The sequence below is a fragment of the Chiloscyllium punctatum genome, chromosome 10 (assembly GCF_047496795.1).
Source record: "Chiloscyllium punctatum isolate Juve2018m chromosome 10, sChiPun1.3, whole genome shotgun sequence".
NCBI lineage: Eukaryota > Metazoa > Chordata > Chondrichthyes > Orectolobiformes > Hemiscylliidae > Chiloscyllium > Chiloscyllium punctatum.
Window position 1 is genome coordinate 82,768,176 of NC_092748.1, and position 19,511 is coordinate 82,787,686.

The following is a 19,511-nucleotide window of genomic DNA, read 5'->3' on the forward strand; positions in this document are numbered from 1 at the left end:
TAGAAGACAGAAAATTGCAATACCTGTTCAGTAGAATATTTACGTTATCCAGTGTCCAAAATTCAGCAATCGCATTATAGTTTATTTGTATTGGCAAAACGTGCATTATACCAGAATGACCTGCAGTCTTTGTATTCAGACATTTTAAAGCCATATGAATTAAAAATACGAGGGATGAACATATATCCTAAAGTCTCAAAATATACTTTTGAGTTGACCTGCAGATGTTAAATCATTAGATGCATTCAGTCCTCAACTACGTCAAATTTTAATCTCTAACTCTGAATTTTGAAGTTTTGACATCTATCTACAACTTTCACAACATCGTCATACGGCATGGAAACAGACAGACCCTTTTGGTGCAGACCAATCAGGCATCCCAGTCTAATCTAGTCCCACTAACCAGCATTTGTCCCACATCCCTCCTAAAGCCACCTTGTCCATTATATCTATCCAGATTAAATTAGATTACTTAGTGTGGAAATAGGCCCTTCGGCCCAACAAGTCCACACTGACCTGCTGAAGCACAACCCACCCAGACCCATTCCCCTACATTTACCCCTTCACCTAACCCTACGGGCAATTTAGTATAGCCAGTTCACCTAACCTGCACATTTTTGGATGACTTAAAATAAGCATCAAATATAAAGTCAGTAACCTTAACTAGTTATGGCCATATACTGGTATTTGTGGTTATTGAATGTTTCAAATTACACAATAGCTGTCAAGTCATCTCCATGACACTAACTCTAAATAGTTTTATAGAGTGCAGCCACTTGTGCTCCAAAATTACAATAACTTATTTGCACCCACAAGTTCCACAAACTGCAATGTGGTGATGACCGGTTGTTGTTTGGGTGTTATTTATTACCAGAGGAATTTGTGCGTGGAACCTTTTTAATGAGCAGGGGCAGCTTCAGTTTAGCATTCATCCAGAATGTCTACATTCTCAGTACTGCGCAGCAATCTCTCTTGAATTTGTGCTCAAACTCTTGCTGGAACCTAGCCTTGCATTCTGACTTGAACAAGATTGTTACCCCCGAATTATAGCTGACACCACAAATTAATATCTATTAAAAGCTCTCTGTATTTTCCACAACACTTACTCAAACATCATTTTTTGAACTGAGTTTTGGCTATGATTATAACAACAATTGTAATAACTTTAGAGTGTGTGTTGTGGATAATGGCATTCCTGATTGAACTGGTTGCAAATTAGCATGGTGTCTCTTTAGTGGTAGCAAGCACATGCTGATTTATACTGACATTAACTTGCCAGAAATATGCCCATTCATTGGTCAAGCACCTGAAGGTAGTCCAGAACTTCTACCAACTTCCTTGGGACAGAATCTAATACCTTGGGGTGAACTGAGGAAAGGGAGTGGTTTGAAGAAGGCACAAAGGGATTATGCGGATTTGGATCTAATCATTAGTGTTCTCGAGTCTCGAGGCTTGGTGGTGAACTTTGTAGGTGATGTTCTCAAACCTCTGTGACTTCACCTAGGTGACAGAATTTCTAGGTTTGGCAAGTTCTGTTGAAGGAACTTGAGTTGCTGCAGTGGATCTTTGTTAATGTACATAGCTGCTGTTTTGATGATGGAGGGAAAGAATGTTCATCTACAAAATGTTGTGTAGATAATTTTGCCAATGGCAATGTCCTACCGTGATACTTGTGGTGTGTATGTTACTTGCAACCCACCACCCTGCACCTGATCTTGATGTCAGTCATTCATTTCACCTTACTTGAGATCAGCTGTTGTCCATGTTTGAGCCACAGCTGCAGATATTTTCTGAACCGCCTATTCAGAAATGTTAGTCCTAACTGCTCCAGAAATGTATACTTGAAGCTAGGCCTCTTGGCTGAGAGACGAGCACTGCACTGGAAGAGCCCTCATTGATTAGCTGTCCTGAGATGCAGCCATTTTGACCATCTTGTCTCCTTGGACCATAACTGTATTGAGGTCAACCCAAAGAGCAATTGTAAGCAGATTACTAAATGCTTAGTGGACCTTTTAAGTTGCTCATGGCTAAGAACAGACCAATTGGGCAATGATCAGATTACAGAATCTGGTGAAGTTCTGCCACAAATGGGCATTTGGTCCCTGAAAAAGAGTGGTGCAGGTACATGAAGAGAAAGTGGCCAGTGCCTCTGAAGGGCTGTCAGTCCTATTTGCAAGTCAAAACATATCTGGGCAATTTTCTACTTGTGTGCATTCAATAAATCTGCAGCGGTTGTAATCTGCAGTTATAAAGTGATAGATCTTTATCTCAAAAATAATGGCTACTCCAGTTTCCTATTTTAAATCTCAACTTTTTATTTCAGTTAGGCTGATGCAAGCAGTAACTTTTTTTTAAAAAAATTGCCCAGGCAAGCTGTTTTTATTATTTTGCATGGGTGCTTAAACTTTCAAAGGGAACATTGTGAAAAATTTCCTAGTTACCCAATTGCAAAATAAATATGAAATTCATACTACGCATTTCAAAAATTAGTATAATCCTTAATTTGAGAAAAAATGTATAAAATACTACTTTTATAGTACAAACATTTTAATGTGTAAATATGTTCCACAAATGCCTTTCTTTTAAGTAAATAATTTGCATATGAAACACCTTTTTATGCTGTCCAAAGGATCTCTTGAAAGTATTGTTGCTTGAAATTTTCTGCTATAATTTTGTCTTCCTGAAATGTTTGATTTGTTTCTTTGTGATGAATGGATGTTGCAGAAGATGTTTTGCTGAAGGTCGTTCATGCTGATCACTGGATTTAAGAAGATTGTCAATTAAAATTATTGATACATTACTTTGGGACATGTTTATACTTCCAATAAAATGTTTCAGACATTTGTTAATACAATTGGCATCAATTTATTCTGGAAAATGTCTACAGTATGTGTCCCATTAAACACAAAAGGATGCAATGCCGGATCTATTTGGAATTGAGCTGAGTTATGTAGATTGTGTAAGTGGGGTAGCATTCAAGAGACAATCTTTGTGTTATAAGGTTTAAGATGATAATGCTGGACAATAGACAATCCAGAATAAGAATAATTGCTTGTTAACTTCACTAACCTAAAGCAGAAGTGTCAGGTAATCTAGGACAAAAGATTAGTGGTGAAAACTGGCTGAACCATCTTCAAGTGGAACATCTTCAAAAGGTTGGTTTGGATACAGGCAGGGTAACTTTCCTCTTAAGGGAAGCGGCAAATAAATTGGAGCTGCTTAGTTGAAAGGAAGGAGATAAACAACTTTTCTTAAGATAAACAACGCAGGCACATCCATGATAAAAGGGTGGAAATAGAATAATTAAAGCCAAAATTATTTACATGCTACAAACCGAGCATGAGCTAAACAGTTAGCATCTGTCATTACCAATGAGCTAGATGCTAGCTAGGCTATAGTGACTGAGATGGAAGTTCTGATACTAGAAGGGTATGAAATTAATGACGAAGTGTCAATTATCAATATTTAAAGTTGACAAGGTACCTAAACCATATGAGATAATCCAAGATTAATGAAGGCACTGAGTGAAAATTCTAGCATGAGCCACAAACTTTGTCTTCCCTAGACTCTGGGACAGTGCCAAAGGCCTGGAGAATTGCAGTCATTCTATCAGTGTTCAAAAATGCTGAAGATTAAGCTCATTAATTACAGACCAGTCTGTTTAACTTGGTAGGGCAACTTTCTAGAATCAGTTATTCAGGATAGATTTAGTAATCCTCTGGATTGATTAGGAACAACCCACAGGGATTTCTAAAGGGAAAATTATATATAATTAATTTGCTGGAGTTTATAAAGTGGTAATGGGCAAGGAGAGTTTGCTTTTGATGTGTACATGAACTTTCAAAGGGCATTTAATATACTGCCACACATGCTTGAGAAAAGTTATAGCTTGTGGACTAAAAAAGGCAGTTACAACATTGGTATAAACTTCATTGAGTGATTAGCAAGATTGTGGTGAATAGATATTTTTCAGCACTGAGGGAAGTTTCATAGCAGTGTTTCCCTACACTATGGTTTTGGGACCTTTTTTGTTTTTCCTGATGTACACTTTAATGACCTATACTTTAGTGTGCAGATGATACCCTCCATACAGCTTACAATGCTAAGTTTTGTAATATAGATATCAAAAAGTGCATTGTCAATTTCTATTAGTATTCCAAATAGCTTGTGGCACCTGCGTGTTAAGCCTTCAAATGTTTATTGACAAGGGCATCTAGATTCCTTTCATATATGCACTTTTCAAATTTTATGCTTCAATTCCTCCCACTAATATGGATAACATCTCATTTTGCCACATTTTCCATCTGCCATGTTTTTGCCTATTCACTAAGCCACTTTACAAATTCCTCAACATCTTATCTGTAAATTTGGAAATATTGTTGCTATATCTTGTGAACAACTGGGGCCCCAATTACTGCTACTAGTCACAGTCCACTGATATGTTTTGTCATCCAATCCTCAATTTGTCAGTATATTATGTGCTTCAGTTTTTTGAAGTAGCATCCTGTGGGGGACCTTATCAAAAGCTTTCTGGAAATCCTAAGTATATTTATAATCCTTATAAATTTTGTTAATTAAATCTTCCAAAAAAATGCTCCCCATGTTCATCAAACGTTGTTTCCCATTGCAAATCCACATTGACAAAGTGTCAATTTGTAATATCTTTATGATAGATTCTAGAATTTTCTGCACTATTTGTATAGGACTAACAGGTCTGGAGTTTCCAGTTCGTTCTCCCTTAAATCGTGATGTTTGTTACTTTCCGATCCACAGGAGTCACTCCAGTGTCTATAGAAGTTTGAAAAATCACCATTGCATCAACTAGATAGTTTGTAGTTAGTTGATGTAATCCACAATGGTTCTTTTGAGCTTTATGATTGGGGGAAAAAGACAGCAGAGCTAACTTCAAAAACTGGGAAGGCAGTTGGTTCTACCACCAAGCTGAATAAAGACATTGGTGAAGGGAAGCTGAAGGCTGGCTGGACTGCCTCCCTACAGAATCTTACCTTGGGAATAATTGGAATATCAAGGAAAAAGAAAGTAAATTCTGCAGGACTAACAAGGCTTTTGGATTGGTCCTAGCAAAAATGAATATTAAACTTTGAAAATTTTGAAAGGAATTTGCTTGCTTTGTTTTGGTAGAAAATAAAGTTTCTTAAAAAATCTTGTGACAGAGTTCAGATTTTTTTCTTTAAACATTGACAGTCTCTAATAAAACTGTGACAGCAGATGATGGTTAAGCATATTAGAAACCATTACAGTAAGTCCTCGCAATGTCATACCCTCCACGTTTGCATGCTGAAACCTCAGCTAGTTATTGATGCAACTAAACCTAAAGACAAGCAGGGCAATTTAGAAACATCTTGATTTTTATTTTTAGTTATGTACGTATGGGCATTGCAAATTGCAGTCAAATTTTTGTTCCTTAAAACCGAACAATGGTAGTAGCTCTTCAAGCTGTTGAAAGTTGACTTGTTCAGCTGCGTCAGGTTGAAACAATGCAGTTTCACCAATGCTGCTATTTTACATCTTTTTAGCTCCTCAAAGATAACTCTCTATGCTTCAATTACACCTGCCTGCTTTACAAAATTTAAATTTTCTATTCTATTTCACAATGATTTAAAAAATCAAAACAATATAAAAAAAACATGATTTTTGACATGATGTATAACTGTCTTCTTGTGGTGGAATAGGCACCAACCCCTTTCAGTCGAATAAAAATCTCTTCACCCAATGGGTGTGAAGAATGTGGAGCTTTCTACTGCATGGAATGGTTGAAGCAAATAGTCTTGATACATTTAAAGCAGCAACTAGGGAAGCATATAAGGATAAAGGGGTGCATTTAGATTAAGAAAGAGGAGCAGATTTTGGAGCTTAAATACTGACATGGAGCTTTTGTTTTATATCAATATAAAATTGAACAAACCCTACAATGAATGCACAACCCACACTGCCATGCTATTGCCTAGATATTGAATTGATAGATTACCTCCTATTTTGTGACATCATACAAAATGTATTGGTATTTAGAAATATACTTGCCTTGTGAGACAGATCTGTACAAAGTCTCTTGCATTCTCAGAAAACTCCTCAGGCAGGTTAGGCATCAGACCTCTATGTGCTCCAATATAAAACATGGCTGCCATTTTGTCCATATGAGCCAAAGGTGGTTTCCCTGATGCCATTTCAAACACTGTACAGCCTATACTCCAAATGTCAGATTTCCTGCCGTGTCCAGTCTCATTGATCACTTCAGGTGCCATCCAATAAGGAGTTCCATGCATTGATAGTAACATTTCACTGTGCGTATCATTCATGTTCACACAAGTCATGCGTTTGGCACATCCAAAATCAATAAGTTTTATCACACCATTAGGCATAAGCATGACATTGTTTCCTTTTATGTCTCTGTGAATCACCCTGTTATCATGTAAATAGTCCACTCCTTTTAAAATTTGTTTAGTATATGTACAAAAAACAGGTTCTGGTAATGGCCCAAATCGACTGATGACACCAGCAATGGAACCACCAGGAACAAACTCCATGAAAATGCTAACAACATTTGCTTCGAGGTTTGTACCGAGAAAACTCACAATGTTCACGTGTTTCAGGTTTTTCAGTAATTCTATTTCCTCTTCTAATTTCTGATACTCTTTTTCTGCTGCAATTTGACTTGTTGCATCCAAAGAAACCTGTTTAACAGCAATTAATTTCCCTTGACTGGTTAGACCACAGTACACCTAAAAAGTTGAAAAAGGAAATGACATATATAGCACTTAGTTTGTAAGTAAAAGGACAGAATTGAAATAAACTTGCCTGTATAGAAAACCGCTTTATGTTGTAACTTTTTAAAAAAAGAATGACCATAGATAATTAAAACCACACTTCACCACTGGATATCTCAAATAAGCTGAACAATTGAGATGATGAAACAAAGATCTAAATCAAAAACAGAAATGGCTTCCAAAACTCAGCAAGTCCAGCAGCATCTCTGGTGAGAAAGCAGAGTAATATTTTGGTGACTCTTCTACAGACTCTAAACATAACCTCTGCTTTCTACCTGAAATGCTGCGAGACCTATTGAGTTTTGCCAGCAATTTCTGTTTTTGTAAACAATAAAGGTGTTTCAGTGGTCATACTACGTTTTGTCCCTAATTATTTCAGAATTGCAAAAGAAGCGAGCTTATGTAATTACAAGTCATGGAACTGAACACAGTGGTGGGAACATTATTGAAATAAAGAGACAGCATAAGTAATTTGGGGAGGCAGAGATTAATTTAAAAAGTGAAGATGTATTTGATATTTGCCAAAGTAGTTTGAATTTTTTGGGGAGGTAACAAGGAAGGACAATGAGGCTGGCTATGAAGATTTTTAGTGAGGCTTTTGAGAAAATCCAAGAAGCAGGTTTATCAGAAGACTAGGTAAAGACAATGACTGCAGACGCTGGAAACCAGAGTTTAGATTAGAGTGGTGCTGGAAAAGCACAGTAGTTCAGGCAGCAGCTGAGGAGCAGTAAAATCGACGTTTCGGGCAAAAGCCCTTCATTTCCTGATGAAGGGCTTCTGCCCGAAACGTCGATTTTACTGCTCCTCGGATGCTGCCTGAACTGCTGTGCTTATCAGAAGACTAACAGCTCATGAGATTCCAAGGAAATTAAATTCAGTGAAAGGAAGCAAGTTGCAAGGGTCAACAGGTGGAGTTCTAAAGGGCTCAGTACTGTGTCCTTGTCCTGTCTTTTTTATACACATATGGATTAAACCTGCATGGGTGGCATGTAAGTAGGAAGTTTACAGATGGTATGAAAAGTGGTCATGTGGTCAACGGAACAAAAACTAGACTCCAGGAAGATGTCATTGCACTGTCCATTTGAACAGAAAGGTAACAACTGAACTTAATCTAGAGAATTGACAGGTATGCAGTTAGGGAAGATGAGGAACACAATGGGATGTACAGTGATTGGAAGGATTGTGCGATATGTATAAGATCAGAAGAACATTGGAATTTATGTCTTCAGATCCCTGAAGTTAGCAGGACAGAGCATAAGCATGAGGTGCAGAGGTGGGCTATTTGGCCCCTCATTCCTGGTCTGTAGCTTGATAAGACTATGACTGATGTGATAGCAGTACCAATTCTATTTGACTCCCTTATTAATCGAGAAATCTATCTAACTCCATCTAAAGAAACACAGAAAAGACAGCCTCCACTCGATCAATCTTGGCAACTTCCTCATAAAACCTCTCTCTAGTGTAAAGAATTTAAGCTATTTGGAAGGATTAGTTCAGCTATTCTTTTTGGAATAAAGAAGGCTTGGGAAATATTTAATTGCAGTATATATAGTTATGAAATGGAAGTTATAGATATTGCAGACAAGGAGGAGCTATTTCTGTTAAGGTAATCAAAATCCAGGGAACTTTGATTGAAATTGATTTTGTCAATGGATTAAAGGAGCTTTTTTGCTATTGTTTAGGATGTGGTGAATATCTGAAACTCTGCCTGAAAGGATTGTATAAGTCGAAGACACGTTCTGGTTAAATAAAGCTACTTGTTGGATGTGTACTTGATGTGTTGCTAGAGAACCAGCATGGTGTCTCAGTGGTTAGCACTGCTGCCTCCCAGCACCAGGGTCCCAGGTTTGATTCCAGCCTTGGGCAACTGTCTGTGTGGAGTTTGCACATTCTACGTGTGCCTGCGTGGGTTTCCTCCCACAGTCCAAAGATGTACAAGTCAGGTGAATTGGCCATGTTAAACTGCCCAGAGTGTTAGGTGCATTAGTCAGAGGGAAATGGGTCTGCGTGGGTTACTCTTCGGAGGGTTGGTCAGAGAGATGTACAGCATGGAAACAGACCCTTCGGTCCAACCCGTCCATGCTGACCAGATATCCCAAAACCCAATCCAGTTCCACCTGCCAGCACTTGGCCCATACCCCTCCAAACCCTTCCCATTCATATACCCATCCAAATGTCACAATTGTACCAGCCTCCACCACTTCCTCTGGCAGCTCATTCCATACACGTACCACCCTCTGCGTGAAAAAGTTGCCCCTTAGGTCTCTTTTATATCCTTCCCCTCCTACCCTAAATCTATGTCCTCTAGTTCTGGACTCCCCAAGTCCAGGACAAAGACTTTGTCTATTTACCCTATCCACGCCCCTCATAATTTTGTAAACCTATACAAGGTCACCCCTCAGCCTCTGACGCTCCAGGGAAAACAGACCCAGCCTGTTGAGCCTCTCCCTAAAGCTCAAATCCTCCAACCCTGGCAACATCCTTGTAAACCTTTTCTGAACCCTTTCAAGTTTCACAACATCTTTCCGATAGGAAGGAGACCAGAATTGCATGCAATATTCCAACGGTGTCCTATACAGCCACAACACCCTGACCTTCCAACTCCTGTACTCAATACTCTGACCAATAAAAGAAAGCATACCAAACACCTTCTTCACTATCCTATCTACCTGCAACTCCGCTTTCAGGAGCTATGAGCCTGCACTCCAAGGTCTCTTTGTTCAGCAACACTGCCTCGGATATTACCATTAAGTGTATAAGTCCTGCTAAGATTTGCTTTCCCAAAATGCAGCACCTCACATTTATCTGAATTAAACTCCATCTGCCACTTCTCAGCTCATTGGCCCATCTGGTCAAGATCCTGTTGTAATCTGAGGTAACCCTCTTTGCTGTCCACTACACCTCCAGTTTTGGTGTCATCTGCAAACTTACTAACTCTACCTCTTACGCTCGCATCCAAATCATTTATATAAATGACAAAAAGTAGAGGACCCAGCACCGATCCTTGTGGCACTCCACTGGTCACAGGCCTCGAGTCTGAAAAACAACCCTCCACCACCACCCTCTGTCTTCTACCTTAGAGCCAGTTCTGTATCCAAATGGCGAGTTCTCCCTCTATTCCATTAGATCTAACCTTGCTAATCAGTCTCCCATGGGGAAACTTGTCGAACACCTTACTGAAGCCCATATAGATCACATCTACCACTCTGCCCTCATCAATCCTCTTTGTTACTTCTTCAACAATCTCAATCAAGTTTGTAAGACATAATTTCCCATGTACAAAGCCATGTTGACTATCCCTAATCAGTCCTTGCCTTTCCAAATACATGTACATCCTGTCCCTCAGGATTCCCTCCAACAACTTGTCCACCGTCGACGTCAGGCTCACTGGTCTATAGTTCTCTGGCTTGTCCTTACCACCCTTCTTAAACAGTGGCACCACGTTAGCCAACCTCCAGTCATCTGGCACCTTACATGTGACTATCAATGATACAAATATCTCAGCAAGAGGCCCAGCAATCACCTCTCTAGCTTCCCACAGAGTTCCAGGGTACACCTGATCAGGTCCTGGGGATTTATCCATCTCTACGCATTTCAAGACATCCAGCACCTCCTCCTTTGTATATATGGACATTTTGCAAGATGTCACCATCTATTTCCCTACAGTCTATATCTTCCATATCCTTTTCCACAGTAAATACTGATGCAAAATACTCGTTTAGTATCTCCCATTTTCTGTGGCTCCACACAAAGGCCGCTTTGCTGATCTTTGAGGGACCCTATTCTCTCCCTAGTTACCCTTTTGTCCTTTATATATTTGTAAAAACCGTTTGGATTCACCTTAATTCTATTTGCCAAAGATTTCTCATGTTCCCTTTTTGCTGTCCTGATTTCCCTCTTAAGTATACTCCTACTTCCTTATACTCTTCCATGGATTCACTCGATTTATCCTGTCTATACCTTACAAATGCTTCCTTCTTTTTCTTAACCAAACCATCAATTTCTTTAGTCATCCAACATTCCCTATACCTACCAGCCTTTCCTTTCACCCTAACAGGAATATACTTTATCTGGATTCTCGTTATCTCATTCCTGAAGGCATCCCATTTTCCAGCCGTCCCTTTACCTGCGAATATCTGCCCCCAATCAGCTTTCAAAGGTTCTTGCCTAATACTGTCAAAATTGGCCTTTCTCCAATTTAGACCAAATATAAAAGTTGAAGTTCTAATCTGTTCCATCACTATTTTAAATCTAATAGAATTATGGTCGCTGGCCCTAAAGTGCTCCCCCACTGACACCTCAATCACCTGTCCTGCCTTATTTCCCAAGAGTAGGTCAAGTTTTGCACCTTCTCTAGTAGGTACATTAACATACTGAATCAGAAAATGTTCTTGTACATGTGGACTTGTTGGGCCAAAGGGCCTGTTTCCACATTGTGAGGAATCTAATCTAATCAGAACCACACAATGGAGGTAGGATGAGATTGGAATTTTCATTTGTGTGTGGGGCCAACAGGTACACATGGCCTGAATGGTAACCTCCTGTGGTTTAAATATTTGTGTAAAATATTCCAACACCTAGTGAACAAATACAGCAGGATCATTCAATTAGTTCACAGGTCACCCATAAAATAACTGCTCACGCCTGCCTGTGTCAATGTTCCTCAATACATAGACCAAAGAATAGTACAACACAGTACAGGCCCTTTGGCAGTTAATGTTGTGCCAACTTTTTATCCTACTCTAAGATCAGACTAACCTACATACTGTTCATTTTACTCTTGAGAGTCGCTTAAATGTCCCTAATGTATCTGACTCTACTACCATTGCTGGCAGTGTGTTCCGTGCACACACCGCTCTTAGCGAGTTTTGAGAAGATTTGTAGCTCAGGTTAAGGTTCTGAAAAAAATTCACTAAAGAGGAGGAAAATAATAACAAACTGCCATTCCTAGATGTCACAGTAGAGCAAACAGCCAGTGGGGAACTTCAAACTAGTTTCTAGAGGAAAACAACACATATGGACCAAATATTGAATTACAGAAGAAATAATTCCAATATCCACAAACGAAACTGCATCTGAACATTATTTCAAAGAGCCAACACACACTGCAGCACAGAGGAACTACGCAGACTGGAAGAAAATCACCTATACCGTGTATTCAAAAAGAATGGGTACCCAATGAACACAGTCCGCCGATTTCTCAGCAACAAACCCAAACAAGCAGATAAAACATGTCCAGAAACTCTACATCCCCTACATCAAAGTCATCTCAGAAATGACTGCCAGACTACTCAGACCTCTTGGCATCATGATAGCCCACAAACCTAGCAACACACTAAAACAGCAGCTAATGAACTTGAAAGACCTTATACAGACAAGCAAAACTAATGTCGTTTACAAAATACCATGCAAGAACTGTAACAAACACTACATTGGACAAACAGACAGAAAACTAGCCACAAAACAACATGACCCTCTCTCACTAGTATCCTTACATACAGATAAGGAAGGACACCACTTTGACTGGGACAACACATCAATCCTAGGACAAGTCAAATAGGGACGTGCACGAGAATTCCTAGAAGCGTGACATTCCAACTGGAACGCTATCAACAAACACATCGAGTTAGACCCCATCTACCACCCCCTGAGAAAAAGAACAGGAAATGACATCACCACAGGAAATGACATCACCAACCTAAAGAAACCCAAACATATAAATAGAAAGCAGGAATCATCAGCAGTGCTTCACCCAGAGGCCCACTGAAGATGTTACCTAGTAGGTTGATGAAACGTTTGGAAATAAACCTTCCAACTCAGCAAGCAAATCTACATCTTCCCACCACACTCTGTGTAAATAAACTACCTCTGACATCTCCCCTAAACCTTCCTCCAATCACCTTTAAAATTATGCCCCATCATGATAGAACCTCATCAAACGCCTTAGCCTGGAGCTGGGTGACCATGGTGTTCTGCAGAGATCGATTCTGGAACCTCTACTCTTTGTGATTTTTATAAATAACTTGAAGTGGAAGGGTGGGAAAATGTCTCTGATTATGCAGTCTGTCTATGCCTCTCATCATCTTGTGCACCTCTATGAAGTCACTGCTCATCCTTCTTTGTTGCAATGAGAAAAGCCCTAGCTCCCTCAACCTTTCTTCATAAGACATGCCCTTCAGTCCAGGCAGCATCCTGGTAAATCTCTTCTGCACCCTTTCTAAAGCTCCCACATCTTTCCTATAATGAGGCAACCAGAACTGAACATAATATTCCAAGTGTGGTCTGACTGGGGCACTCTAGAGCTGCAGCATAACCTCACAACTCTTAAACTCAATACCCCTGCTAATGAAAGCCAACACATCATGCGCCTTCTTAACAACCCCATCAACTTGGGTGGCAACTTTGAGGGATCGATGGACATGGACCCCAAGATCCCTCTGTTCCTCCACACTGCCAAGAACCCTGTATTCTGCATTCCAATTCGGCCTTCCAAAGTGAATTACTTCACAATTTTTCAGTTTGAACTCCGTGTGCCACTTAACAACCCAGTTCTGCATCCTATCAATATCCCGTTGCAACCTACATCAGTTCTCCACACTATCCACACCACCTTTGTGTCATTGGCAAACTTACTAACCCGCCCTTTCACTTCAAGTTATTTATAAAAATCACAAAGAGTAGAGATTCCAGAATCAATCTCTGCAGAACACCACTGGTCACCCAGCTCCAGGCTAAGTACTTTCCATTTACCACCACCCTCTGTCTTCTATGGGTCAGCCAATTCTATATCTAGACAGCCAGATTTCCCTGTAGCCTATGCGTCCTTACTTTCTGAATGAAACTATCATGGGGAACCTCATCATACGCCTTGCTAAAGTTCCTGTACACCACACTACTGCTCTACCTTCATCAATGTATTTTGTCACATCCTCAAAGAATTTAAGAGGTTTGAGGCATGATCTATCCCTCACAAAGCCATGCTGACTATTTCTAAAGATATGTAGTTTTCCAAGCAATCATAAATCCTGTCTCTCAGGATCCTCTCTAATACATTGCCCACCACAGACTGTTCTGTAATTCCCAGGATTATCCCTATTCTCTTTCTTAAGCAAGGGAATAACATTTGCCACTCTCTAATCATCTGGCAGTATTCTAGTGGACAGTGGGGATGCAAAGAGCATCGCCAAAGGCGCAGCAATCTCTTCCCTCACTTCCTGAAGTAACCTGGGGTATATCCATCTGGCTCAGGGGATTTATCTATCCTTGTTTTTCAAAAGTTTCAGCACATCCTCCTTCTTAACATCAAACTGTTTGAGCATATCAATCTGTTTGTTTTATGCTGTCCATAGAAATATCAATGTCCCTCTCATTAGTGAATACTGAAGTAAAATATTCATTAAGGCCCTCCCCTACCACCTCCAATTCCGAGCACAAGTTCTCTCCACTATCCATGATTGGCCCTACACTCACTCTGGCCATCATCTTGTCGCTCACAGGTGTAGAATGCCTTAGGGTTTTCCTTAATTGTACCCGCTAAAGCTTTTTCATGCCCTCTTCTAGCTCTCCTAAGTCCATTCTTCAGTTCCTTCCTGGCTGCCTTGTAACCCTCTAGAGCCCTGAGTCTGATTCTTGCCTCCTCAACCTTAAGTAAGCTTCCTTCTTCCTCTTGGCTAGATGTTCCACATCCCTTCTCACCAAAGGTTCTTTAAACCTACCATCCCTTCCTCGCCTCTGTGGGACAAACCTGTCCACAATTCAATGCATCACACTGATTGTACCTTTTCCCTCTTCATAGACTGACTACAGGCTGTACCTGACTGTTCACTACCTACTCCATAATCTGATTTATAGCTCTGGTTTCCAACCCTGCCAGTCTGGTTTGAACCCTTCCGAAGAGCTCTAGTAAACCCCCTGCCAAGGATATTGGTGCCCTTTCAGTTCAAGTGCAACCTGTCCTTCTTGTACAGGTCCTATCTTCCCCAGAAGGTATCCCAATGATCCACATATCTGAAGCCCTCACTCCTACACCAGCTCTGCAGCCACATATTCACCTGCACTTGCTGCCTATTCCTTACCTCACTAGCCTGTAACACCGGTAGCAATCCTGAGATTACTACTCTGCTCATCCTGCCTTTTAGCTTCCGACCTAACTCCCTATATTCTCTTTTCAGGTATCCTCCCTTTCCCTACCTCTGTCATTGGTACCGATGTGTACCACGACTTCTGGCTGCTCTCCCTCCCCCTTAAGAATCCTGTAGACTAGATCAGAGACATCCCCAACCTTGGCACCTGGGAGGCAACATACCATGGGAGACTCGCTTGCGACCGTAGAATCTCCTGTCTGTTCCTCGCACGATTGAATCTCCTGTCACTAGTGCTCTACTATTCTTCCCTCTTCCCTTCTGAGCCACAGAGCCAGGCTCTGTGCCATCCTCCTTCTTCGAGTTCCCTGCCTGACGAATGGTCCTTGATCACCAAACCATTGCAAAGTGTTGCTTTTCTTTAAAACAAAAGGCAGGGCAAGGAAGAAGGGTCCGAGTTGACATCAAGCTGTGACAAGATTGAACCATGAGTTGCTGATGTTAATTTGTGCATACCTGCTGATGGCTACAGGTGCCCCCTTCCCCATGCCATAATACCTGGTTAACAGAAATCTATCTATCCCAGTTTTAAATTAACTGAGTTATCAATATTGCTGTTTGCTAACATGCGTGCCAAACCGCTACCAACCTTTGAATAAATAACTGTTTCTAATTTCAGTTTAAATATCTGGCTTTAACTCTTAGTTTGCTCCCAATTCATAAACTTCCCAACTAATGAACATAGATTTCCATCCCCCTCCCCAAAAGCTATTTTATCTGTTTCATCTACTATCTTAAACTTCAGTCAAATCACTATGTAACCTGCTATACTCTAATGAACATTTGCTCGATCTTTCCTTGTCATTTAAAATCTTGGATTCCACGTGTTATTCTAGTTAATTTGTATTGTGTTTCTCCCATAGTCACTAGCTTTCCTAAGGTGTGGTGCCCAGGACTGTTCACAGCATTCCAGGCCTGGTGTAACAAGGGCTTGATTATTTTCTGTACCTGTTCATGGTAATGTAATGAGCTCAGTACATAAACTACAAGATTTTCTGAAAGTCCACCATTTGTAGCTTTTTACCATTTAGAAATTTGGTCTGTTTCCTTTTTAGGTATCAAGTGGATAATATCAAACTATCTTGCACTGTAATCTATTTGTATCAATTTTGCCCATTTAATCCTTTAATATTTTTCAAGTAGACAATTTTTGTAACAGCAGAAAAGTATTACAATTTATTCTTATTGAGTGTTAATATTTCATCTTTAAAATCAACAGCAATTTACAGTTACTCACTGTGCCATAGGCTCCTTTGCCAAGCACATTTCCTTTGGTCCATATAATGGCATCGTTACAACTAGAGCTCCATTCAGACTCTATGGAATGGCCAAGTGAACTGTTTGATCTGCTAGAAGTCTTAGATAGTTTTGTAACTGTATATTCGGCACTCTGTTGGGAACAAAATAATCACGCTTAAAAACTTTCCTAAAAACTGATTTTTCCTTTTAAGTTTCCATTGCAATTTATTGTGTTGTTACTTTTTTACTGACATGAGAGATTTTTCATAAAGATCAATGGAATTTTTTTTTTAATTACCTGAAGGCTATTCTCATTTACTCTTCCATTTCCATTTTGAAACAAGCCATTCTTACTATCATCTTCCTTTTGTAGAAACTGTTTGGTCACTTCTATTGTGTCAGTACAAGTAATTTTTTCTTCTAACAACAATGCTGATGCCAGACAACTAAGTAAATCATCTGTAAGACTGTCTTGACTATCATGCTTAAAGCAATGTGGAGGGCAGACCTCTTCTGCAGTCCAGGTGTTGATCGTTGGTTGAATTGAGAGACCAGTATAATTGAAATCTGGGTTTGAAGCAGCTTTTACTTTAGAAGAGATGGTGTTATCTTGGTCTTCAGTGCATAAGGCAATAGGTTCTGTTTCATCCTCTCTAACATTCCAGATAACCTGATTAGACATAGCAGTTATAGACTCTTGTGCATCTGTAATCCCTGGGCATTCTACAGTTACACTTCCTTTATCCAAGTCAACACCGTCTTTAAGTGTGATGTTCAGTTGCTGTTGTAACTCATATAAATTAGCAGCAAGGCTATCTGCATCCTTACTCTTTGGGAGCATTGAAGATTTATACTGATGAGTTACATCATGTCCTAGATCATCTCCATTAACTGAAGTACATGATGATTCCTTACATAAATCTTCTGAAATGTCAGATTTCATTGAAGTTTGCTTAAGTGAGATTTCTGTAATGGTTGACAAATACTGGTTATCTAGCTCAACTTCATAATTTGATAATGAATGAAGGGAGTTTGCACCATCTGATGGATTACCATTATTCTCTTGGTTATTTAATTCAAAGGATAATGCTTCTTTCCTGTAGGTTTTTTTGTGGCAATTGTGGCCAGAAACTTTCTCATTTTCTTGTCCTTCATCACCGAATAAAGGAGTGTTTTTCTCTCCTGCATTCTCATCAACACTCTTTTTTTTAACATTCGTGGGACTTTTCTTATGTTTAGAATTCAGATTATGTTTTGAAATTTTTGCAGTAATTCTTGAAGTTGTTTGATTTGATTTGGAATTCTTACATATTGATCGCCTTTTAGGTGGCATAGACTGAATAGCTTTATGACTACTTTCACGAGTTGTGGAGTTTCGCACGGTGCAGTATACAGGAGTGCCAAACATTTCATAAATGCCTGGACCTTTCTCAGTTGGATTTATTTCCTGAAACATATCACTATACTTTAATGCTGAGAAATTATCAGTGACATGTGAGCTTGAAACCTGCAGAACTGGTGATTTATTCAGACTGTTTGAAATTCTGTTGATATTTGGAAGATTTTGTTCATTAGGAACTGATCCATTTCTCAAGAGGCACTTAATTCCATCTTGTTCTTTTGTTTTCACTTTTGATGCAACTTGGTGTAGATCAGGATTCTCCAGTGTAGGGAGGCTTGGCCTTTTTTTATGTTTTAATAACTGAGCAGTTGAGGGCATAAGTATACTCTTCCTCAGCCAACTTTGTGTTGGAATGGAGAGGCACTGTAATGACTTGGCACTACATTTGTTGATACGTTCTGGAGTGGGGATAGTCCTTTGATTGACACAGTTAATCTTGCTTATTTTCTTATTCTTTTCTGTTTCTTTTAACGTTAAAATGTTGAGACTTTGATTGGCTTTGTACGACATGCTCTTACTAGTGTTTTTCATTTTAAGAGGGTTCATTTTCAAAAAGTGCTGTGCTTTGGTTGGTGATTGTTTTGCCACTGTGACACGTATGGCAGAAGTGCATTTTAAGTCAATTTTCATATCTTTCTGTGCTGCGTTTTCTTTTCTAAAAGTGGCATATTTTGTCCTGACAGCCTGTTTTGGAATAGTTACATTTTGCCCAAAATTCTTTGCTAAATTCTTTTGAGCAGTGCTTTTGTGGCTTATGTTTTCTCTTGCATTCTTGTCTAGAAACAGATTATTTCTTAGTTCAATATCTTCTTTGCATGGAAGGACCTCATTAGCTGATATTCTTGAATTTTGTGCATCCTGGAAATTTGTATTTTCCTCTGGGTCCATGGCTATAGAGTTAAAAAGATCTGCATTCATGCTCCCTTTAGTAAGGGTCTCCCTAGTCTCAAAATTCAGCTCGCCAGAATGAATTGCATCCAATAGTACAATATCATCTTTGCAATAACTAGCATCAAATACTTCTCCATCTAAGATTGTCTCTGCAGTTTCAGCTTCTTTGTAGTTGCATTTTTTATCTGATCCAGCTGAAGCGCAGTATGTATTTTTTGTAGGTGTTAAATTAGCAACATCATTTGCAAACAGATGTTTAGATGTTTCTTCATCTAGAAGTTGTTGTTTGATTTTTTTGTCAGAAGCTACACACTCCGAGTCATTACTGAGGGGCATAGGAAGAGGTAAACTCAATTTATTATTTTCAATGTCATATCCTGTTTCTGATGTCAGTGTGTCTTGTGGTTCAAGGCTCTGAGTGTATTCAGGACATTCACCAATATTGACTGACTCTTGGTTGCTAGGTACATTGGCACTAGAGAAATCGTTTGAAGTTTCTTGGCTGCAAGACAATGCTTGGGATTGTTTACTAAATCCTTTTCTCCTTGTGACTGATTCATGTGGTAATAACAAATGACTTAGATGTTGTTTTGATGGCAAGGTTATAACAGTAGCATTAGAGATATCACTCTCATTTAATTCATCAGTGACTCTTCTTCCCTGTGTTGGGAAATGTTGCACAGGCACCGAAGGCTTTGCATTGTTGGTGCCCAGTTGAGGTAAAGACAGCTGTGGTTTGCAAAAATATAAAGATTAGATTTCATCTGGAGTTACACAGATTATTTTATCCTGTTTTTAGAGTTAGACTCTACCCCATTATGTTTAAAGTGACACCACATTCAAAGCTTTGGTCAATTCTTTATAATGGAAACAGCATTGATAATAAAACTACATTTAAAGAGTTTCTAATACAGTTATGCATAGGGACGTACTTTTGTCATGAAATACTTCAATGAAAGTAATAAATCTTAGTCAGGAATTGTAATAAAAGCCAGGGAAATAGTTATTTTTAAAACATGTAATAACCAATATCATGTCAATTTTCCTTGCAGA

The 19,511-nt window shown here is 39.4% G+C and overlaps 1 protein-coding gene across 1 annotated transcript; it reads right to left on the minus strand.

The window, feature by feature from the left end:
• Nucleotides 1-2,606: 2,606 nt before the first annotated feature.
• Nucleotides 2,607-19,399, minus strand: map3k19 (mitogen-activated protein kinase kinase kinase 19). Its single transcript, XM_072578348.1, has 5 exons — nt 19,391-19,399; nt 16,464-19,187; nt 16,164-16,316; nt 6,043-6,740; nt 2,607-2,758 (listed from the first exon to the last, which is right to left on the minus strand). The coding sequence occupies exons 1-5, from the start codon at nt 19,397-19,399 to the stop codon at nt 2,665-2,667; spliced, it is 3,678 nt and encodes a 1,225-aa protein (XP_072434449.1). The 3' UTR covers nt 2,607-2,664.
• Nucleotides 19,400-19,511: the final 112 nt, after the last annotated feature.